A 24435-nucleotide genomic window follows, 5' to 3' on the forward strand; every position below is an offset into this window, starting at 1 on the left:
CACAAAATTGTACAAAATTCCTCTTAGTTTCAGTGAAAATAAAAAGATAAAGTGTATATATGTAAATAAATAGCAAAGAAGAGAAAATATGATTTAAAAAGGATAACTGGTAGGTTTATAAAAATATATTACAACTCATTCATCTGGATGCATCTAATGTAAGTCGTACTGGTGGTTGTACGAAGATTAAAACTGAAATATAAAATAAAATCATGTACGTATGTACGAACAAAGTCTGCAGGGTCTGTTTCACCTGGAGGTTGGAGACACAACAGAGTCAGAGAGATTAAGGTAAGGTCACGTGTCATTCCAACAAGCAACGTCAATGGTTGTAGCGCAATAAAGAACAAAAACAAACCACAAATAAGAACAAATAAACAACGAATACCTCGGAAAAGGATTCCCAGTGTTCGGCACTTTTCCTGTTGCAGTTTTACCAGGTAACTAAACTCTGGAGACACAAGACATCGGACTCTACTGAGGGCTGTTAGTGATCGCTTTGAGAATGTCACAGGGGTTCTTAGAGACCACCTCCTTTAGTTTCCGAACCCGACGAGGAGTGGAGGCACCGACGTAGCTCTCGGGCTGCAGGACGGCCATGCCGTCGTTGGCGTTGCCCATGATGATGACCTGACCTTCCGCAGCTGCCGCCGTGATGTTCGGGCAGGGGCAGTTCCAGTCCATGTTGAGGAAAGTGACCTCAAGGGGATCCTTGCCAAAGAAACGCAGACCCATCTTCTCATCTTTGAAGATCTCCTCAACAATCACCAGAGCGTGGCCCGAGTCCTTCTCCTGCGTGAGCTCTAACATGCGGCCCATGATGACAAAGTCGCTCTGACAGAAGCTGGTCACCATCTTGCCTCTGGGCTTGCAGGCCTTGCAGTGGTGTTTCTTTGGGAAGGGGCACATCTCCTCGCAGGCTTCTTTAGATTCAAAGTTGTTGTCATTTCCCTCACAGCCTCCGTAGACGAAGGGCTGACACTCCTGCAGGGTGCTGCTGTACGCCCACCGCGGCTCGTACGCCTTGCAGGGGCCCTGCAAGCTGGGAAGACCACAGGAACTCGCCAGCGCCGGACCGCAGCACTGCATGCAGTCCTCATACGTCTCAAACACCTTCCTCTGCTGCTGGCTGCTGTTGCCGTGGCAATGTGAGAAGGAGAAGCAGTTGTTGGTTTTAGGTTCGTAGTACCAGCTGACTCTTTCCAGCTCACTCCCACAGTCCTCTGGACTGTCTGAGGGTTTTACGCACTCCTCAGGCAAGCAGCGGGTCAGGTTCTTGGGCCCCGGGGTACTAAGGACCTTTGTGGACAGCACAGTGAGCGGGTGGTAGGCCTGCACCGACCCGGACGGATTCCGGGCCGTGCACATGTAGATGCCTGAATCTTGTAGCCTTGCGTTGTAGATGACCAGCTGACCGATGTTAGTGACTACCATGTTACCCTGGACGTGATTGGGCCTCATGACCGTCCTCTGTGCCCCATCTGGAATCTGCTTCTCCCATGTGATCTGAGGCTGCGGTCGCCCTGTGACGTCACACAGGAAGCTGGCCGTGTCACCCACAGGGACAGTCTGGGAGGTGGGACTGCTGACCATCATGGGCGGCAGAGGCTTGGTCGTTGGTGGGGCGGTGGCCTGGAGGGGAGCGGTGGTGGGACGAAGCGTGGTAGCCTGGGGAAGCGAGGGGCTGGTGTTGGGCCAGACGAGGTGGAAACGGCAGGTGACGACTGAGAGGGTGATGCCCTTAGAGCACGCCTCCGCATCCATGTAGCACTTGTTGTAGTAAGTCATGCCGTCAGAGGCGCAGGTGAAGCGAGGCTCCCTCTCACAGCGGTCCCGGCATTTACACACCGGGTGGCCGTCCCAGATCTCACACTCGGACCCCTGCTGGGTGCACATAAAACTGGCACAGGTCGCTTCCTTGGGAAATCCCATGGGGCCTTTGTTTCCGTCCATGAAACGCGCCGCCACACAGCTACGGTTCCCACACACGTTCTGGCAACACTTCTCATGGGACTCACACTCCTGCAAGACGAGGAGAAATAAATCACAGGGTGACATGAAGGGGCCGTTTGCGCAAGGAGTAGTAAAAATACAGCAAAAACTCGAGATGGGTGTGTGGATACCAGAATACCTGACAGCTGAGAATGGATTTTTTAATTAAACATGTATACTTGTAGATTTGTGTGTTTTTTTAAAATTAATTGTGTGTGTTTTTAAAGGTACAGTAAATAACGCATTTGGCTTTTTACTAGGCTGTGACGATATGCTTTTGTCCCGATTCGATTCGATTTCGATTTTTTTGGGTGCCAATTAGATTTAAATTGCGATATTGCTGTTCGATATTGCTGTTTTTTGCAGATTAAAAACAAAAAAATATATTTAAATCTTTTTTTTTTTTGCTGGTCATTTTACTTGATGGAAAAAAAACAGCACAGTAGCCAGACCATCATTCTGCTGTTATAATGCCCAAGAAGACCAGTAAAAAGATCAATAAAATCAATAAAAATTACAAAAATTTTATAATGGATTATTTTTATTCATTTGAAAGAAAAAATTTAACAACAAAAAAAAAAAAAAGTCGATTTTAAAATTGTGAAGCAAAAAAATCGAGATTTTCGATTTTTCGATTCGGTTTTCCAAATCCAACTTTTGACTAGAAAAGGGGATAATAACCAGGAGAAAATGAGAGTCTACATGGGTGTAGCGTTCACCAGACAGACCTGAGACGGAGGTTGCAGCTTTCTGCCGGACAGGTAAGTTCATTCAGTCTAACAGTGAAGTTTATTTTGCCGTTATGTTTGAAACAGGGCAGGTCGTCCAGTAACTACTTTATCCTCACGTTTGATCATTGGATCATTGGATCATTTACTGTTTACTTGCTGTAGAAAACGGCAGAGGTGCTAATTTGTTCGTTAGCCTACAGTGTCGAACGGGGGTAGGCAACTCCGGTCCTCCAGTGCCACAGTCCTGCAAATGTTCAGAGTTTCCCTGCTGCAACACACCTACAACACATCAGACTAATTAGCAGCCATTGATTTGAATGAGGTGTGATGTAGCAGGGAAACTCCTAACATGTTGCCGACCCCTGGTGTAGAAGCTTCGTCGCAACAGTTTTCAGCTGCTGTTACGCTTTACAGAAGTCGTACCAGCAGGCCACCGTACGCTTCTTTCAGACGTCTTTTTCCAAGTTTTTCCTCATGTTTCATAAGTTATTTCAGCTGATTTGTTGATGTCCTCCCTCTAGTCACACGATGTCACACGATGACGTTAGCTATTAGCAGTAGCTTGGTACCAGATACATGGAGGGCAGCTTGTAACTTATCAGAATTAATAATGAAACAGAATTATCTATCATTCTGTACGTCATCATCTGACTGGAGACTCCAACTTGTGCAAGATGTGACATTTTTCACATTTGTGTCTCTCCACGGCTTTGGTAGTGGTAATAATGCACTTAAACGGGGAGGCGCCAGAGAGCGCTACTCGGTTGTTTGCATTCGATTAGCAAACTGACAGATGGGTTTAATTCTCACACATTATTATATGTTATAATAAATGTTATATGTTTATATAATGTGCAAACTAGCCACTGTGTATGACTTATGTACGACATGGTTATGGTCTCTTATCACATGTCATGATGATGATGATGTCAGCGTTAGTAATGATGATGTTTTTTTATATCATGATGATTTAATGCAAGTTTTTTTTAATATTATGTTCTTCTTTGTTAGTTTTCTTTTTAATTTTTGACCTTTTATATGATTTATGTGTATATTTTATCATAATTTTGTAACTATTTCCTTTGCAATGTTCTTGAATGTTATCCATCTTTCATGCTATCCTTGCAGTAAAATGTTTTTATTTTTTATTCTTTTATTTAAAAAAAAAACAAAAAAAAACAGAACTTTAACCCTGTCAATCCCAGTCAGCATTCAGCGATTATTTCCTCAGGACGTCCTCAGTTGTCAGATTAAGAGACTAAAATGATAATGATTTCAAGTTTACAGCACATGTTTAATCATTATTTCATGGTAAAAAATGGAGGTACAGGAGTGATAATTATCTTTTTTTTTTTTTATGATGAAAATGTGATAATGAAGACATTTTTATGGATCACTCATTGTGGATTTTTTTATATAGAGTTTCTTAATAAACTTCCTGGACGGGATATAAATGTCAGGAAAACTTCTGTAGATCATCTAAAGAGTACTATCACAGCAATTTACCCCCTTGACCTCTTAAGCTATTACTTGAGGGGCATGTAACAGAATTTAAAGGTTAAATGATGTGATTTCCTTTTAAGGTGCTAAAAGTATCTGTATTGGTACTGATATCAGTATCAGTACTGGTATCAATGGGAAAATTAAACCAATGGTATCATATAGAAAACAAAATATTGGGATCAAATCGGAACATTGTAAGACTGAAGTGTCTCAAACATCTAAAACGATCCTTGAAGACAATAATAGATGAATAACAAACTTGACATACCTGATCAGATTCACATTCCCGCGTGCAGGTGCTCATAGCATCCACCCACAAGTTGGGGTTCATGTCATTGGGGCAGATGCCCGCGTGCGAGTAGGTGACATGGCGCAAAACTGCCTCACTGAGCTCCATCAGGGCTGACGCGCACGCCAGAATCCAGATCCACCGTGGAAACAGCATCCACCGCATCTCCGGAGCGTGAAGGTACAGAAACCTGTCTGCGATCCGCCACTCACTCAATTTCACTTGTTTGAAAAATGAAAGTTGGTGGAAAAACAAGTCAAAAGCGCATCGCACGTGCCCGCAGCCTGATGTGTGTCAGCTGATAAATCCTGTTCCGCTGCAGCGGTGATGCTTTATTTATACCAGCGACCTACAGCCATCGCCTCAACAATGACAATTATGAGTTGCTCCTTAGATGTGTTGGAAGAAGCTTTTTAATAAGTCAGTACTCAGCTTTGGGTTGGGGCTGGCGGGGGCACCTGCCTGTTAAAAGGATTGCTGGTAACCCTGTTTAACCCTTTGCGGTCTGCAGCAGGCGCCAGGACGCACAGCGCGCCAAGACGCACGGAGAGAAAGAGTCTCAGAAAAAGGCAATTTGTTGCTTTGAGAATCATTTTTTAACGACAGCAGGAATGAAAAACACATGTTGGGTTTGCACACAGTCAGACGGGCTGAATTTATAGCTGTTTTTAATCAGAAATGATGCTGATTGTTCGTTTTACTTTGGATGTATGTCTTGTGTTGCGTCTTGTTTACAGTTAAAAAGAGCTTAAAGATAAAGGAATAGCTGCACATCGTTGCATCAGATTAGATTAAAGTGAATTCTCTAAGTGTTGCCTCTGGCGTAAGATTCAGACTTAAAGGTAGAAAAAAAAAAAGCTTTATGGATCATTATTATTCAATTAAAATGAATAAGTTATATTTAGAGTTCATTAAAAAGACTGCTTTAGACTTCTTTGTGATAAATGATAGCAGCTGCGCAACATTTTCTTAAAGTTTGACATGATATAAAACTTTTACTCTTCTGAATTTGGATCAATTCTTGCTCTTTTAAGTGTTTTTTTTTTCTTTTCTTTTAACAAGGTGCTAAAAAGGAAAGAAGCCACGTACTTCCAGAGTGATTACTTGATTACTACTTGATGTGTCACACAGGGTTAGGATGCATGATTACACTTTCCGACCCGTTTACCACATCACAGGACCTGCAGAATGGTTTTAAAGGATTTTGTCTAAACATTTGATCCCTGTCCATGTTTCCCTGACACAACACCCCAAAATAAAAACCTGAAGTAAATGAAAGGTTTCTCCACATTAAGGTGGTTTAGTGAAATCTAAGGACCTCTCAGAGTGGATTCCCATTGTCAAAATGTTAATTTGCTTGAATAAAATGCAGTAAACCAGAGAAGATGTAATATTTTTATGTTCATCTGTATTTGACAGAGTATAACAGCATCTGGTTGACACCTTCAGCAGCAAAAATCACTTCTAAAAAATGTTTGTTTGGACAAAAATGAACTTCTCGTCCTGTTTTATCAAAAAATACTTTGAGCAACATTTGAAAATTAACATCATTATTATTTTTTCTTATGGATGATAAAGTCTGTAATTTTTCCAGGCTTCATAAAAACCGATCAGGCTTTGAAGGTTCAGCTGGATTGTGTCAGTACAAACACTTGGATTTATGGGAATTTACAGCCTCCACGTCAACACACAAATTCCAGCTGTGGTGAATATAATCATCAGGACATGATAATGACAAGAACACAGCTTAATGGCATCACTTGTATCAGGTTATCACCTGACAGTCAGGTATTTACTAATGAATTTACAGGTTTGGCTCCTCATCAGGACTTAAAATAGCAAACATGGCCCTACTTTACAAATTTGATTTGTGAACCAGCAAAGGTGAGATGAGGACAGGACAACTTAAAAAAAAGAAAAGAAAAACTCACTTTGAAGAGCAGGAGACGTGCTCGACAGCAGGTGTGTGTGCTGGCGCAGCGTTTAATGAATGAAGTTGTTATTGTAGTTTGCGCTGCTCATTCTTTTCCTGCGTAAACTTTGGTTTCCTCCACAGTTCAGCTGAGGACAGGGGAGCTATTAGACGGCCTTCCAGCGCAATAACTGTGGACTCATGCTGTGTCAAAGTGTGTGTGGGAGATTGTTTGTTCTTGATGCAGACGTGGTGATTTTTCTGTGCACACGTGTGTGTATGTGGGCTTATTTGCATGTGTGTGCACACGACGAGCAAATAAATAAAGCCTTGTTTATCTGGAAGTTGCAGAGCTTGCAGAGCTGCAGGTCTCAATCCTGTAAGAGGGATTATATTTGTTTTTGTTTCGTTGCTAATGATAAACAACTGTACATATTGTGTATGATTCACTATATCAGCTTATCTTAACAGCAGCTTAGTGTGTGTGTTTAATGTGTGTGTGTGATGCCAAAAAAAACTTTTGTTAGGCCTAAAATCACCCACAAATTTCTTTAACATAATTTTGTTGGCATCTGAATGTATGCAAACGTATGGTTGGGAACAAAATGTGTGTGTGGTACACAAAATAAAGACCCATTCACATCCACAGGACATGAAGTCTGCTCATTACAGCCTCAACCTGTCATGAAACAAAACACTTTGTACGGAGGTGGAATTAATAAACTCCTGTCAAACCCGGTGAGGATGGATACATCTCGGGGCTACAAATAATCTTAAGCAGGAAATGATAGGCTTATTTCTTGGAATTCAACAAAAGCCCTCCCTCCCTCCATAAGACAAGCACCAAATCCCTGATTGAGATGCCTTCAGGCATTAGGTTATTTGAGGATTCGACTCTAGATACTGTGTCAAGCAGTTGGGAATTTTGGTGCAGTTGGACACTATGAGAAGAAATAAATGAAAAAACAGTTTAGAGTAAAATTAAGTTACTCTGGTACATAAGTCTGCCACTGTTTGGACAAAAAAAATGCTGTTTGTAGTAACATCAAAATCACTTCAAAAACTAGCCTACATGGAACATTTTTCCTAATACTGTTTCTGCCAACAAAAAAAGTGATACAAAAGTACCTTTCATACATTCAAAGTAAGTCATAATTACAAAGAAATTTAAGTTTTATTGGCCTAATAAACCGCATGCAAGTAACAGTGAAGCGACTGGCAGTAAAGCAGCTAGCATTGTGCCAACAGTGAAGCACCTAGCATTGTCCTAACAGTGAAGCAGCCAGGAGTGAAGCAGCTAGCAGTGTGCTAACAGTGGAGCTGCTAGCATTGTCATAACAGTGAAGAAGCTAGGAGTGAAACAGCTAGCATTGTGCTAACAGTGAAGCAGCTGTGAAGCAGAAAACAATGGGCTAACAGTGAAGCAGCTAGTGAAGCAGCTAGCATTGGGCTAACAGTGAAGCAGCTAGCTTTGTGCTAATATTGAAGCAACTAGAATTGTGCGAACAGTGAAGCAGCTAGCATTGTCCTAACAGTGAAGAAGCTAGGAGTTAAGCAGCTAGCATTGTGCTAACAGTGAAGCAGCTATGAAGCAGCAAACAATCGGCTAACAGTGAAGCAGCTAGCATTGGGCTAATAGTGAAGCAGCTAATATTGGGCTAACTCCAGCACAATGCTCGCAGTGAAGCAGCTAGCATTGTGCCGGATTAAATTTGTGGACATAGAAGGATAACAACCCTAAATCTTTCGTGGGGTTTGGGGGTAGGGGATGGTGGCACCTGAATCCCATTGGATTGGACGTGTTTTTATGAAACTGTTCCTCTATACAGATTGTTTCTATACAGAAAGTTGATGTCATGCATCACTTTGCTGAGACCAAATGAGTAATTTTTTTTGAGGTTGTGTCTTGTTTGTACAAAACTCTTAAATTTAACTCTATAATCATGTTTCTACATTGAAACGGCAGAATGGGCCTCTAAAATGTGATATCACTTCATTTTTTAGTCCAAGTAATCAAATATTAAACATCTCCCCACAGCATAACATATCTTAGAGCTAAAACAAAAAATGTTTTAGCCAATGAAGCCTAAGCATGAAGTCAGTGTTTACATTTTAAAAGCAACAAAATTGTTAAAATTCATATGTTCTGAGTACTGTACAATTGCGATTTTCAGGTGTTTCCATCGAAGAATGTTCAGAGCACAAGCTATAATTCTGTTAAAATCTCGTTCAGCGAGACTCCACTTTGAGGAGGCTTAAGACACAAAACCTGCGTTTTGGAGCAGATATTTCACTTGTTATTGCTGTCCTCATCAGAAGATGAAAGAAACAGGTAAAAGTTCAAAGTCTGTCAATATGGGAACAAATACAAATAAGATTTCTGTGAAATGATTCCTCAAAGAGGAATTCACATTTTACAGTTATTTGTAAAAGATTTTCATCTTCTCCATTGTCCATCATATCGTGCCATCTTTACCTGAAATAAATTGACCACATGCGCCAACGTGTCACATCCAGAGACATGTAAGCAAGAAAAAAGAGTTTTTTATTACACGTTTGTGGCATAATTTTAAATCAAAATGCCTGAAAAACCATCTCATGAGAGTGTAAGAACTTTTCAGCAATATTTGAGAGGTTTTTTTATTGGCACTTTTTTGTTGCAGTATTTAGATTTTGCTCAATTATCCTAGTGGCTTTAGGGGCCCTGCACAGAAGCCCTGTGGACCACAGGCTTTCCAAATTAGGGTGGTTTCCAGTGGTATCGTTTCATCAAGCCAGATGTTTATGTTCTACATTAATATTCAGTTAAAGAGACACAAGCTTGAAGTTAGATGTAATGTTAGGATTATATGTACTGGTGTGTGTGAACACTTGTGTCATGTGAATTTCACTCTCTCCTACTTTTTGAGTTTGACTTTTTTTGGGGGGGGTGGGGGGTGTCTCTGTCTTCCATCAGGTCCAAACGCTGGAAGAGCAGCTGAAACAGAGTATTAAGAAACGGGAGAGAAACGGAGCGGTTTTCCTTCTCGTCAGACAGCTGTAGATGCAATATAGGCTGCAACTAGAACCAAAGGCAGCTGCAAAAGTAAACAAAGTAAAAACTGTGGAATGGTGGACAGTGAACAAGCCGAAGGCTGGGCTAATGAGGAGCAAGAGGTTAAAATAGAGACAGAAGAACAGAAGTTTTGTTTGGCAGGATGATAAAACTTCACCGTGTGGCTCAAAATTTTCTTCTGGCTTAACGTAGAAACACATTTTCGGTTGCAAAAATACAGATATTCATTCACTGATGCATCTGTAGCTCTACACATCCAGGAGCTCTGACCACATCTGTTGAGGGTGATATGTATGTGTGAGGCTAACCTGACTGCAGGTCTAACAACCAGCAGGTTTTTACCCTGAATCCTCTAGACATGATAATTCCATGGTGCACTGAACTTTTATACACTGATATGTATCACATGATTAAGCCAGACGAAGTCATAACTGATTACACTGCACAAATAGATGAAACAAGTGAGTAAAAATGTATTTATTTAGCACTTTTAAAGACTAAATCACAAAGCCCTGTATATTAAAAAAAAACACTAAAACAACAGTAGGAGAAGAATAAAAAACAATCATAAAAAGGCAGAGAATCATTAGGTATAAGTAGTTGTAACAGAGATTTTAAGAAACCTCTACAGAGTCTGGAGCCTGCAAACTAAGTCGGAGAGAGATCCAAAGTCCTGAAGCTCTTTAGTTTTCAGCCACGTAGGAGACACAACCAGCAGGCTTTGGTCACATGACCTTAAGGACCGGCTGGAGACATACTAATGTAAAAGTTCCGTGATGTATGCTGCTGCTTGATCATTAAGGATGCTTTCACATCAGGATAGTCCGCTAGACTCTGTCTGACTGGGGACTGGGCTCAGTTGTATCCATGCGGACCGATATCGTGCTGCACTTTGGTCAAATGAACCAAACCTTTACAATAATATATCTCCATTCCCGCCAAAGGTGGCGCTGCACTAGTATTTAGCAATGGAGAGGACAAGACCCGTGTGAAGAAGAAAACTCTGTTTCCTCCACTTGCGATCTAAACATGGATACAGAACTATCACTGTTTTGGGTTTTTTATTTTGTCTTATGCAAGTATACTTCAAAAATACACTGCAACAATGGACGCAGTATGAACAACAGACGAGGCAGAGGACTCTTGATGCAATCCCTATGTATTTACCCACAATGCAATGCTATGTCAACTGCAGAAAGTGACTTTTTGTTTTAGTCTGCTTCCTATATTTGGTTCACTTGAAATGGACCGAGACCTGCGTTTGTAGGCGAACCGAGTCCACTTCTTTGATCCGAATCAGAATTTATGTTCACATCAGCCTTTTTTATTCGAATCTGAGTCCGTTTGCTCGAAAAGTCTGTTTTGTTTCGGGAAATGCAAATGTGCCAAATGAATTCGGATTCCGATTCTCATGTGTTAAATTATGAAGCTGTGACAATCACGCCTCTGCTAATCACTGAGTGACTTGGTGTTGCAGGTCCCAGCAGATGTGGTTGGTTCTCATTTGGGCCCAGTGTTACCAGTATAAAAGCCTCGCCAGCTTCACCTATTAACTGACACACCTCTCATCTTCTTCTCATAGGTAAGTTGACATATTACATGGTAATAAATGGTAAATGTTACAGTGCAGATTTTATGCATAGACGTGTATGGTGGCCGTTGTCTTGCTCTTAATCTGGCCATGACAAAGACGTGGAGTATTCAGTCATCAACACAACATGGTGTTACAGGTCAAATCTGAGTCCAAAATTCATCATGGGGTCTTTAGTTTCTCAGACAGCACAGCAGCCTTGGAAAACCTTTATTCTCTACAGGAAGTCACAGCATGGACTCAGGAGGACTTCCAGAAATCCTCGTCCTGGTGGGATTCTTGTTGCAGGCACAATACGATAATCAACCTGGCAAAACGGTGAATGAAGCGCGGAACGTGTCGCTCCGTCACTGCTTTGCTGAAGTTGTTTTCAACCTGGTTTGTTTGCCTGCAGCGTAAACTGCCGGGGCAAGTCAGCAGACATCCAGAGCCAAACCTCGCTGTCACTCCAAACGTCTTTGCCCAAAGGCAGGGACATTTCAGAGCCGGTGCTTTTACTCAGACCCGTTCATCTCAGTTTTGGCATGTCGGAGACAAAGGCAGAATGTGCACATTATCTGTAATTTGGGGAAAACATTGAGAAATGCTAACCGCAGTTTGTCTCCATGTGGGGCAAGAGACATCTTGCTGAAGGTCTGCAGGCTTCTTTTGGATCCGACCAAAGGAAATATTTGGATGATATACGTAATGATTTTATCATTTTAATTGTTTACCCAGACATGTTTGAGTTAAATCTATTATAGTGCAGATTCTAAACTTTTAAAATGACAAAATATTCACATGTAGAGGATGATCGTCCTTTTTAGGGTCCATTCTATCAGGCTCGCCTTGTAGTACCGGGTTGGAACCCTTTTGCCTGCAGAACTGCCTTAATCTTTGGTGTCATAGATTCAGCAACATGTTGGAAAGATCCCTCACAGACTTTGTTCAATTTGTCAGAAGATGCTACACTGTGCTCATAAAGGGACAGACATGGTCGGCAGCAATACAGGCTGCAAGGAAGACAGACCACATCCAAGATTGTCCAAAAGATACTGCATCATCCCTTAAAGCAACGATCCCCAACCCTGATCCTCAACGCCCACTATCCTGCAGGTTTTACATGTTTACCAGCTGCAACACACCTGATTCAGATTGAAAGAATCTCTGACAAGCTCTGCACAGCTCTGCTAGTCAGTTGTGTAGAAGCAGGAAAACATGGAAAGTCTGCAGGATATTAAGATCCCTGCTTTAATGTGTGAGCTCATCAACAGTCTGCTACAACAGCATTGCTTTTACAGCAGCAAAAGTAAGAATACTGTTAGAATTTCGGTTAAATGTCAACTCATTTAACATGACACCAAACACGTAAGATCTATTTCTAAATCTTAATTTTACATAAAATGTCAGATCAACATTTCTGTCATTCATCACATGACCAGAAACATTTCATTTATTGATACACGCAGCCCACTCTGAGAGCGCAGATGTTCACCAAGCAGCTCCTTCCCACACGTTGTGATTGTGATTTTCCATGTTCTAATCCTGGATTAATTTTATGTAGATCCACTCTCAGATTCCAGACACATTGATAATGAATCCACAGTGTTTTGGCTGTATTGTGATCTTTTTTGCATGTTTATATCTTCATTTGTTCTCTTGCAGTGATGAAAATTCCAAATATCCCTTGTTTGTTCCTGTTCTGGCTGGTAGCATCCAGAATGATGTTCCTGTTCTGGCTGGTAGTAGTCAGAATGTTCCTGTTCTGGCTGGTAGCATCCAGAATAATGTTCCTGTTCTGGCTGGTAGCATCCAGAATGATGTTCCTGTTCTGGCTGGTAGCATCCAGAATGATGTTCCTGTTCTGGCTGGTAGCATCCAGAATGATGTTCCTGTTCTGGCTGGTAGCATCCAGAATGATGTTCCTGTTCTGGCTGGTAGTATCCAGAATGTCGTTCTTGTTCTGAATGGTCGTATCCAGAATGTCGTTCTTGTTCTGAATGGTCTTATCCAGAAAGTCTTCCCATTCTGGATGGTCGTATCTAGAATGTTGTTCCCATTCTGGATGGTAGCATACAGAATTTTATACCTGTTCTGGATGCTACCATCCATAACTTGTTCCTGTTCTGGCTGGTAGTATCCAGAATGTTCCTGTTCTGAATGGTGGCATCCAGAAAGTTGTTCCTGTTCTGGATCATGCCATCCTGAAAGTTGTTCCTGTTTTGGATGGTAGTATACAGAATTTCGTTCTTGTTCTGGATGGTAGCATCCAGAAAGTTGTTCCTGTTCTGGATGGTAGTATCCAAAAAGTTGTTCCTGTTCTGGATGGTAGTATCCAGAACCTTATTCCTGTTCTGGATGGTAGTAACCAAAATGTTTTTCCTGTTCTGGATGGTAGTATCCAGAAAGTTGTTCCTGTTCTGGCTGGTAGTATCTAGAATGTTCCTATTCTGGATGGTAGTATCCAGAATTTCATTCTTGTTCTGGATGGTAGCATCCAGAAAGTTGTTCCTGTTCTGGATGGTAGTATCCAAAAAGTTGTTCCTGTTCTGGATGGTAGTATCCAAAAAGTTGTTCCTGTTCTGGATTGTAGTATTCAGAATGATGTTCTTGTTCTGGATGGTAATATCCAGAATGTTCCTGTTCTGGATGGTAGTAACCAAAATGTTTTTCCTGTTCTGGATGGTAGCATCCAGAAAGTCGTTTCTGTTCTGGATCGTGGCATCCAGAAAGTTGTTCCTGTTCTGGCTGGTCAATGAAGACCTTTTCTCGGAATCTGTCGAGTAGTTGATGTGTATATATAACAGACAGACAGATAAACAAAGAGATAAATGCCAGAAAACACACAAGCTCCTTGGCGGTGGTAATAACAGTAACATTAGACCATAGGCCACATGGCATTAGAAAGCAAGCAGTGAGACATCGTCTCTGGGTGTTAAAACAGCGTTTTCTCAGTAATAGAAACCTCAACGGCTTCAAAGAAAATTCTCCTACTTTTAAGAAACCGAAAGTCTTCTGTTCGAGGTTTAACATTCCAGCCATCCAGTTCTCTGGGCTCAACAACAAGCATGTCAAAGTCACCTAAATTCCCTTTTATTCCTCATTCTGATGCTCAGTTTCAGTCAGAAGCAACAAAACTTGTCAGCAAAAACAATAATCCAAAAGATTCTGGAAAACAATCACCTGGTCTTAATCTGAACAAGCTGCTTTTTATGTGCTTAAACCAAACTAAAAGTAAACACTAGAAGAAGAGCTAAAGTCTGCTGCAGATGCATCCTGGTGAAGCATCGTCTGATCTGCTGATGTCTCCAGATGTAAATGTCTCCAGATGTTGAAAAAATGTTTTACATACTGACATGATGTAATTCCCAAAAACTTCTAATAAAATCTTACAGTCTGCATCTTAAGCCCATGTCAGTGAAATAACTTTAACTTGGATCCGTTGTCTGTCTCCACATTACTACCCATATATCTGAGTCTTACTTTACTTCTAACAGCAGAAAACCTTTCTGATGATGAAAATCTTCCTAAAAGCTTGTTTGTGATTGTAAAAGGTTAAGAATAAACATCCTGGCAGATCTGAGAGAAATAAATTGTGATGCACATTCTGTATTTAAGAGAAAATGAAACATGTTTTGTATGGGTGACAAACATAAAAAAATAAGAGACTTAAAAATCTTCGTTTATATTTAGTGACCGAGTTTGAAGCAACAATGATGATGATGATGATGATGATGACAGGGAGCTGACAGACAGCACAATCTAGTGGACATGCAGTGTAATTGCAAGGTCATTTTGAAGGCTTGGTAGCATAAGACTGTATGAAATATTTATTATTATAAATATTCCCTCCACATTTAGAAAATTGACAAATTTCTGATTGACTGAAAAGCAGTTTTAAAAATTATTTTATGTTTAAATGTTCCTTATATGGTGATCAGACTTGAGTTAAGATCTCGTATGACTCCAAAATATTTGACTCATGTCACCAAACAAATTTTTATTTTAATATGAATGTGATCTAAAATGTTTTATTTTTCTTTTTGAGAAAGACATTGCAACGGTTTTTAAGCTTTAGGAGATAAATTTTTTTTTCTTAAGTTTCCATCAGAAGATGCTCCACTGTGCTCATAAAGGGATGGACATGGTCAACACTCAGGTAGGCTGTGCTGGTTAAACCATGTCATGCTGGTACTAAGGGGACCAAAGTGGGACAAGAAAACCTCCCCCCACCATCACACCAGCAGCAGCCTGAAGCCTTGATCCTGACGGCAGGATGGATCCATGTTGTCATGATGTTTCCAGCAGATTCTGATCCTACCATGTGAATGTGGAGCTGAACTGGAGACTCATCAGACCAGCAACGTTTCTCCATCTTCTATTGTCCAGTTCTGGTGAGTCTGTGTGAATTGTAGCCTCAGTTTCCTGTTCTTACTGACAGGAGGGAACCCGCTGTGGTCTTCTGCTGCTGGAGACCATCTGCTTCCAGGCTGGACGTGTTGTGTGTTCATGATGATGATGATGATGTTCTGTCAATCCTCGTTGGAACCAGTTCCTACTGGACTTCCTGTTGTCTTTCCATCATCTCCAACCAGTCTGTCCATTCTCCTCTGACATCAACCAGACATTCTGGTCCAGACAACTGCTGCTCGCTGGATATTTTCTCTTCTTCAGACCTTCTCTGGAAACCCTGGAGATGGTTGTGTGGGAAAATCCCAGTACATCAGCAGCTTCTGAAATACAACAACCACGCTACGCTCAAAGTAACTCAAATCTCCTTTCTTCCTCACCCTGATGTTCAGTTTGAACTTCAGCAAGTCGTCTTCACCATGTCTACGTGACTAAACCAGTTGAGTAGCCGCCATGTGATTGGCTGATTAAACCAGTTGAACAGGTGGACCTGATAAAAGTATAAATCTGTACGAAACCGATTCAAAACTGACTGATGGCACCACAAGCAAAAATAGTAAAACTCATTTTATTTATTTAGTAAACGTCCAGTGCAAATATGAAATGTAACATTTTGAGGTGTGACAGCAAAACCAGTTGAGGACAAAGAGCATCAGTCCTAAACTGGATCAACAACTTTACTGTCCGCTGCCACAGTGCTGCATTCACTGACCGTACGGTGTTCATTGTGACATTAAAATGACTAATCCCACTCATACCTGGAGAGCTGGAGGGATTATAATCCATCCTCCTTCAGTCAACCCCAACAACACAGAATAGAAATGTTCTTTTTCTATTTTGTTTTTTAATAAAGGCATTATTTATCTTCATATTTTGGTGGTACAGAATTCAAGTTTTCATAGATTTGGTTCACAAAGAATCACATATTTAACTGAGAAAACTTCCCTAGATGACGCAGTTCTTTATAAAGTAGCTTAAATAACAGTACAGTAAAAAAATAAGTGGGTTTATCACAAAAGTCTAGGTTTTCTTCTCATGAAGAAGGTACAGTGGCACAGTATTCTTTGTAGAAAAAAATGAAAATAAAAAACAATGTTCCTCCTTTTTAGTTGTTTTGCAGCAGACAGCCGATTAGAAAACGATACATTCACTGGCTTTCTTTATCCTACTTGCTGAAGGCACTTCAGAGCAGACTTGGATCAAGAAGCATTTGCAGATACGGTGTATTTTGTTTCCTATTTAGTCTCCGGAGAGGCAGGCAGCAAGTTTCTGACAAACACGAGACAATTCTTTGCAAGTGCAAGTTGACCCAAGTCTGCAAAAGAGGTCAAGCTTCGGTCAAAATAAGCAGGAAATGCACTGAAAAAATAAAACAATGACAATATAATAATAAAAATATTAACAAGTGCACATGTAAAGTACTCCTGGACCGGTCCTGGTGTGCGGGATTGGTTCTACTGCGCCAGTCCTGCATCTTTCGCCATGTTGTAGAAGATTCCTCTCTTCGAGATGAGGTTCGTGGGACTGTCAAACTCCGCTATCTGTCCCTTGTCCAACACCACAACTCTGCAAATGTAGACAAGAGAGGACACTTCAATTACAAAGAACAGGCTGATATGTTATTTACTACATTTTAAATATTTAGAGTTGTTTCTATTCCGGTTAGTAGAACGATGCCAAAGCTTTGTATAATAAGTTGCATTCTTTTGTTTTCATGAAAATAAAAACAAACATATAAGTTCTCTATCCATATTTCATGTGCATGTGAATGTGTAGACTTAAAACGTAATTTCCAGAAAAGACAGGAAGATACATCAAGGAAAACTTCCATTAGAACCGGAATCAGGAAGGAAAACTTCCATTAGAACCGGAATCAGGAAGGAAAACTTTCATTAGAACCAGAATCGGGAAGGAAAACTTCCATTAGAACCAGAATCAGGAAGGAACACTTCCATTAGAACCAGAACCAGGAAGGAAAACTTCCATTAGAACCAGAATCAGGAAGGAACATTTCCATTAGAACCAGAATCAGGAAGGAAAACTTCCATTACAACCAGAATCAGGAAGGAAAACTTCCATTAGAACCAGAACCATGAAAGGAAAACTTCCATTAGAACCAGAATCAGGAAGGAACATTTCCATTAGAACCAGAATCAGGAAGGAAAACTTCCATTAGAACCAGAATCAGGAAGGAAAACTTCCATTAGAATCAGAACCAGGAAGGAAAACTTCCATTAGAACCAGAACCATGAAAGGAAAACTTCCATTAGAACCAGAATCAGGAAGGAACATTTCCATTAGAACCAGAATCAGGAAGGAAAACTTCCATTAGAACCAGAATCAGGAAGGAAAACTTCCATTAGAACCAGAACCATGAAAGGAAAACTTCCATTAGAACCAGAATCAGGAAGGAAAACTTCCATTAAAACCAGAATCAGGAAGGAAAATTTCCATTAGAACCAGAATCAGGAAGGAAAACTTCCATTAGAACCAGAACCATGAAAGGAAAACTTCCATTAGAACCAGAACCAGGAAGGAAAACCTCCATTAGAACCAGAACCAGGAAGGAAAACTTCCATTAGAACCAGAATCAGGAAGGAAAACTTCCATTAGAACCAGAACCATGAAAGGAAAACTTCCATTAGAACCAGAACCATGAAAGGAAAACTTCCATTAGAACCAGAACCAGGAAGGAAAACTTCCATTAGAACCAGAACCAGGAAGGAAAACTTCCATTAGAACCAGAATCAGGAAGGAAAACTTCCATTAGAACCAGAATCAGGAAGGAAAACCTCCATTAGAACCAGAACCAGGAAGGAAAACTTCCATTAGAACCAGAATCAGGAAGGAAAACTTCCATTAGAACCAGAATCAGGAAGGAAAACCTCCATTAGAACCAGAACCAGGAAGGAAAACTTCCATTAGAACCAGAATCAGGAAGGAAAACTTCCATTAGAACCAGAATCAGGAAGGAAAACTTCCATTAGAACCAGAATCAGGAAGGAAAACTTCCATTAGAACCAGAATCAGGAAGGAAAACTTCCATTAGAACCAGAACCATGAAAGGAAAACTTCTATTAGAATCATGACAAAGTCTCTTTAAAAGCAGGATAAAGTAAAAAACAATCCCGTGTTGCTGACATGAGATTCTACATGTGTCCATACTACACGTGTCCTACTGCATCATTTCCTCTAGTCTGTTAAAGGTTAGAGGAACATAAACGATCTAAACACGTCAGACTTGTGTTCAGATAGACCCTTACATGTTTCCGGCCGTGTAAACAGAAGCTCTCTGACAGACATGTTCAGGACAACATGTGAGAGGAGGTAGAATCACCTGGAAACAGCTGAGAACTCAGACAGAACGACCGTTCTGTGTGTTTCTGTTGTTATTGATTAGCGTCTGGCAACGCAGACTGGTGCCGTCTCTGTTCTCAGCAATCAGACGTCCACTCAGCTGGAAATGATCAAAGCCGAGAACAAAGGCTGGAAGATGAAATAAAATAGAATTTTTCCACCTGCTAGTCGGGCACTGCAACGGGAAGGTCATCGTTTATATGGCTCTGCTGACGACACGTCATGGCCGGCGGCGTTACAGACTAGACGATGACCAGATTACAGTTTGGTGTTTGAATCTAATTTCACACAAATATCTGCTTGATAAGACCACAGATTGATGTTTTATGTCTACAATGTTTTATGTGTCTGAGCTGCAGAGCTGAGGGTGTGTGTGTGTGTGTGTGTGTGTGTAACACATTCAGCTTAAAACCGGACATGTCAGTAGCAGCAACGCTGTCGCTGCTTCAGTTAAAATAAAGTTTTCAGCAGGATTTAACAAGGTAAACAGCAGCCAGATGCTGCGAGTCAGAGAAGCAACTGTTGCTTAGAAGGTCTTAAACTACCTCGAGTCCATCATCCTACAGAGAGCAAGGTTATTCACTAGTTAAAACCATTTAGGTGTGTTCACATCCGGATGGTCCGCTAGACCCGGTCCAGTTGGGGACGCTGCACTCACGTCCCAAACCCTTACAATAACAAATCCCCATTCCCACCAAAGGTGGCGCTGCGCTAGTATTTAGCAAAAAAGAGGACAAGACCAATGTGGAGAAGAAAACTCCCTCTCTGACAGTATTATCTATTCCTGCTTTTACTTCGTTATCGCTCCACGTTTGACCTAGAGACTGTAAGAGCTAAATAGAAGCTCGGTAGACAGTTTCCACCATAGCCATCTTTGCGATCACGCACGCGTGTCGTCTCTCTTGGAAAGTACAAAGGTATAGCTGACAGGGGGGCTGTGAGGGTGGGGGTGGATAATTGTCACCCATCAAACTCTGACCTGCCTGTAGCTAAGAGCTAACTGACCTAACCTGGAGCTAACGGGAGCTAAAGTTAAGCCACGTTGTTAACCGGCTAAAAACCGCGGTTATTCTGCGTTGTTCTACGTTCTTCTTACTTGAAGCGGGAGATTGAGTACCTGTCAATCAAAAGGACACGCTCCTAAATATGCCGAATTTCATGACTAAATTACTTTTAAACGGGCGAGTTAGAAAAAAAAAATCACTCCCCCCACAGTTGTCATGAAGATAAACCTGACCTATTAAACCAAAAATGGTACCAGGCTGTAAACATGTTTATTTCTGATGTGAAGTTGGTCTTTTTTTCTTTTTTTTTTTGTCTTGTCCAGCATTTAGGCAAGCAGAATGATGGTCTGGATGCTGTGTTCTGCTGAGCAAATTTTCTCTGCCAAGGGAAGCTTTATAGATATAATGATCCCCTTGACTTTCTGAATTTTTATTTTATTTCTATGTTTATTTTGTATTGTTGTTTGAATTGTAGAGTTTGTACTGCTGGACCAGAGAGGACAGACAAAAGACAGAAAGAGAAAGGAGAAGAAACACCTCATAAGAAAAGGGAAAGAGATAAAGGGAGAGAAAAGGGAGAGAAAAAAACAACAACTAAAAAATAACCCAAAAACAAAAAGAAAGAAAACAACCTACAGATGTATACATACACACATACAGGCACACACATACATATACACACACATACACACGCATACATACATAATATATATATATACACATATATATACATATGTACACATACACATATACACATACATACATACATATACACACACACCTCTATGCACACACATACACACACATACATACGTACAAACATATACGCACTTGCCAGTATTAACACATATACATACACATACAAGCCAACTTTAGATCATAGTAACTAAACTATGAATCTAAAAAGTTAAATATAAATGAGAAACAAACAGAAATGAGAAAACTAGCTGCTGTTAGTGAATAAAACTGCAGACGACTCGGTGACTGTGTCACATGCAGAACATGCAGAGTGGAACGTGTTCCGGAAAAGGTGATCATGCCAGTGTGACCCTTCCCACACAAAGGCAAGAGGCACGCCAGGAGTACCCCCGAGACCAGGGCCATCGGCAGCCATCCCCAGGCGCAGACCCCAACCGCCCCACCCCGGAGCCAGCCATGCACCGACCCAGGAGGAGGCAGAGGGGGGTCCCAGCCAGAGTCCCCCGCAGTCAGGGGGAACAGGCCCCAGCAGGCCCGGACCAGCGAGGACCGGCCCCGCCGGGCACCGGCCACCCAGGGCAGACAGAGCGCGGGCCCCACGGCCCCAAGAGCCCAGAAGCAACCCCCCACCCCCGCAGGCAGAGGGCCCAGAAGTTGGTCTTTTTAACATGGGAGTCTATGGAGATTCGCTCTGTTTTGGAGCCCCTAGTGGATGAAGGGGGAACTGCAGTTTTTGGCACTTCGGCATAGGCTTCACTTTTAACCGCCAGAGGTTGCCGCTTAGATTGACCACCACTTCATTCATGTGACTGGATGCAAACAACTGCCAGCGATGCTGAGAAAATAATGCAACCAGCTTTGTTTTGACTGTAAATATAACGTCTTCGAGCACGTAGAAAGAAAGATCAGTGGTTGCGGCTTGGTTTGCCCATGAACGCTTTCCTAGAGATTCACATGTTTGTTGTGGTAGCATTTGTCTATAATGTCTTACGTTTACTAGGGCTGTGGCGATATGTTTTTGTCACAATTTGATTCTGATCTTTTGGGTGTTGATTGGAGAGGCCACTGGTGGTGGAGAATTGCGGTCCAAATCTAAACCGACTAATTGGGAAGGTGCTAAATTTTAATTTGGAAATTTATGACATATTAACAAATCTAAACAGTCCGGACTGTTGTCTTCCTGGCCTTAACTGACCCTCTCCGGACAGGAAATTTAAACCTAATACATAAGGAATCACGGTGCCATCTAAAGTGTAGTAATGCATTGAAGCTTCACACAGAGTTAAATGGTGTTTTGGGAAAAAATGAAGAAAAGCAGATTTAAGGAACTTGCTTTTGCTTAAGTTGTTTTAACAAGCAATTGCTGAGCTGCCTAGCCAAAGAGGGAAAATTAGGAATTTAGATATTAGATATTTGGCAGGTGTGAGATTAAAGTGGCTACTAGAATTTCTAAGAAAAAAGAGAAAAATAACCATTGGGGAAAAAAAAAAGCTCCCTGGCCTGAAAAGATTTCGTCAGGTGTGAGATTAACTGGAACATTTTAAGGGAAACGAGTTTTAAGACATAGTACAAGTAATTTTTAACCAGTGACATACTGAGCTCCCTGGCCGAATTAGAAAAAAGGGAAAATTTAGGAATTTAGGAATTAGATATTTGGCAGGTGTGAGACTAACGTGGTCACTATAATTTGTGAGAAAAAATAAAAATAATAATAAAAATAGCTCCGTATGTTGTACGTATGTTGAGAACGAACAGATTATTATGCTTACAAATATCTTAATTCCGATGTGTTTGAACAGAATCACTATCTGTGTTGTTTTCGGCTGTTTTGTTTGTCAAAATGCGACAATACAAGAGCAGAAAAGTTTATGTCACATTCTTAAATAACTTTTGGTAAATTACAAATCATTATGTTACTTAAGATACATAGCAGAATACTGCAGATCGTTTCCTAATGTAAATATCTTCCTCAGTTCTCGGCATATCAGACTGGTGGAACTTTCCTCTTGTGGGGGCTTTAAGAAGTATCGTGCGATTGGTCGGACTGTGAGGTGGGCGTGGTTAACACAGAAAACATGAAGTGAAAAGATGCTGCTTCCGCATTCTTGCAGATGGTAAAACAGATTGTTTTAAGATCAAAGTGCTGAGAAAGTACAAACATTTAGACAACTTGTGGCTTTATTTAGCACTTTGTTGAGCAGTAGCTGTCAGAAAGTGCTTTATAAATAAAGCTGGCTTGGCTTGGTATAAAACACACGGATGCACAACTCGTCCTGCTGTGGACGAAGTTTCTCCTCAGTATGAAATAACTGGGTTCAGACAGGCAGACGTCACCGCCCGCATCGATCCTTAAATCCTTAAAAAGGCGAAGTTACTCGTGGATTATGGTTGGACCAGATGAAAAATGTTTTATTCTTGTTCTTGCTGCTTTGAAAGCCAGAACCAAGTTCTTGCTTCTCGTGCAGGATGTAATGAGCTTTAGAGGAAAGATACAAACAATCCTGCAGTCTACGAACACATTCATGAATCTGATGGACTTTTTACATAAAAAACTTCTTCAGAACAAATTTCCGAAGGTTCGTAAGAGGGAGTTGGTGCGTGAAGCGCCGTGATCCTAAAGAGCTGCTGATCTGCAGCAGAATGACTGAAAAGAATCAGTGTTGCAATGATCCGGTCAAAGTCCAGACCTCACTGAACTGAACTTTCTTCTCTGCATTCCCGCTCGGTCGCCAACAAGCGAGCTAAACGGTGATGATTTCCTCCAGCCGTCAGCGTGACGGTGGACGTGCTGTTAAATCTAACCTTGTGTAGTCCATGATAGTGTTGAGTCTGTGTGCGATGGTGAAGACGGTGCAGTCTTCAAACTGAGTCCGTATCGTGGACTGGATGAGATCATCCGTCTCCAGGTCTATAGCAGCGGTGGCTTCATCCAGGATGAGGATCCTCGTCTTCCTCAGGAGAGCTCGAGCCAAACACACCAGCTGCCTCTGACCCACACTGGAGACACAACAACACATTAAAACCAGTTTCCACGGCGATAACATCCTCCTCCTCTGAGCATACCTGAGGTTCTCTCCTCCCTCCGAACACTCCAGCTCCAGCTTGGCCGTCTGGTTGCTGACAAACTTGTGTAGGTGGGAATGTTCCAGAGCTTTCCACACCTCCTCGTCAGTGTATTTCTCAAAGGGGTCCAAGTTCATCCTCAGAGTCCCAGAGAACAGCACGGGTTCCTGCGTTGGACAGAAAGAAGCTGACAGATAAATACAGACCTGAAGGCTGCTGGACGGCAACGCTACAGATGATGATGGTTCTTTTCTGATCACCTCTTTTTTTCTCCCCTTTTTAATTTTGTTGCCAGATGAGGGCGGGGCTAAAAAGTGTTACACTTCTTCATTCTTCTCTTTTTCTGATCTGCTACATTTGGTGTTTTTGTTCGACATCATTATTGTCTTTCTGAACATTTCAAAGGGTCAATAAGCAGAGATTTATCAGTTTTAGGTGGAAGTGATTAGAAAATCCATATGTGAGGAACTTTATGTGTAATGTCAACAGGAGTCATACGCCGTCTGTGTTGATCTCCAGCTGTGCTTTCACCAGCCGGTCCGGTCGCCCGTTCACGTACGTTCATGCAAATCACTGCTTCCTCGCTCCTCTTGGAGTTCTCAGCCCCCCCCTCCCTACAAATAGCTCCATATATAGGCACATAATAAACCCAAAATGGGATTTCTTTACTATGCAATTGTATGGTAGGTGCTTCTTGCTTCTTTATTTTAACATTACTCTTTGTACTATAAAGGCTTTTATTTTGGCACAGTTCTCATGAACTTCCAGTTTTATCATCTTTTAAGCAGGAAATTGACAGTAAATAAAGTGGGAATTTGCATAGTTTAAGTTAAGGTTGGCCAAAGTAGGT

General features: G+C 41.4%; 2 protein-coding genes across 2 annotated transcripts in view; both read right to left on the reverse strand.

Moving 5' to 3' along the window:
- Positions 1-340: 340 nt before the first annotated feature.
- wfikkn2b (WAP, follistatin/kazal, immunoglobulin, kunitz and netrin domain containing 2b) lies at positions 341-4680 on the reverse strand (the record flags this gene model as incomplete). Its single annotated transcript, XM_079261246.1, has 2 exons — positions 341-2022; positions 4495-4680. 2 exons carry the CDS (start codon positions 4678-4680, stop codon positions 475-477), a joined length of 1734 nt encoding a protein of 577 aa, XP_079117372.1. The 3' UTR covers positions 341-474.
- An 11376-nt stretch (positions 4681-16056) lies between these two features.
- The window catches only part of abcc3 (ATP-binding cassette, sub-family C (CFTR/MRP), member 3), a 101400-nt gene continuing 93021 nt past the window's right edge, over positions 16057-24435 (reverse strand). The window contains exons 29-31 of the mRNA XM_079261396.1: positions 23586-23752; positions 23325-23519; positions 16057-17028 (exon numbers count right to left, since the gene is read on the reverse strand). Coding sequence (XP_079117522.1) covers positions 16917-17028; positions 23325-23519; positions 23586-23752 — 474 coding nt within the window. The 3' untranslated portion in view covers positions 16057-16916. The remainder of the gene's footprint in view (positions 17029-23324; positions 23520-23585; positions 23753-24435) is intronic.

This window comes from Telmatherina bonti, assembly GCF_933228915.1.
Source record: "Telmatherina bonti genome assembly, chromosome: 21".
Taxonomy (NCBI): Eukaryota; Metazoa; Chordata; class Actinopteri; order Atheriniformes; family Telmatherinidae; genus Telmatherina; species Telmatherina bonti.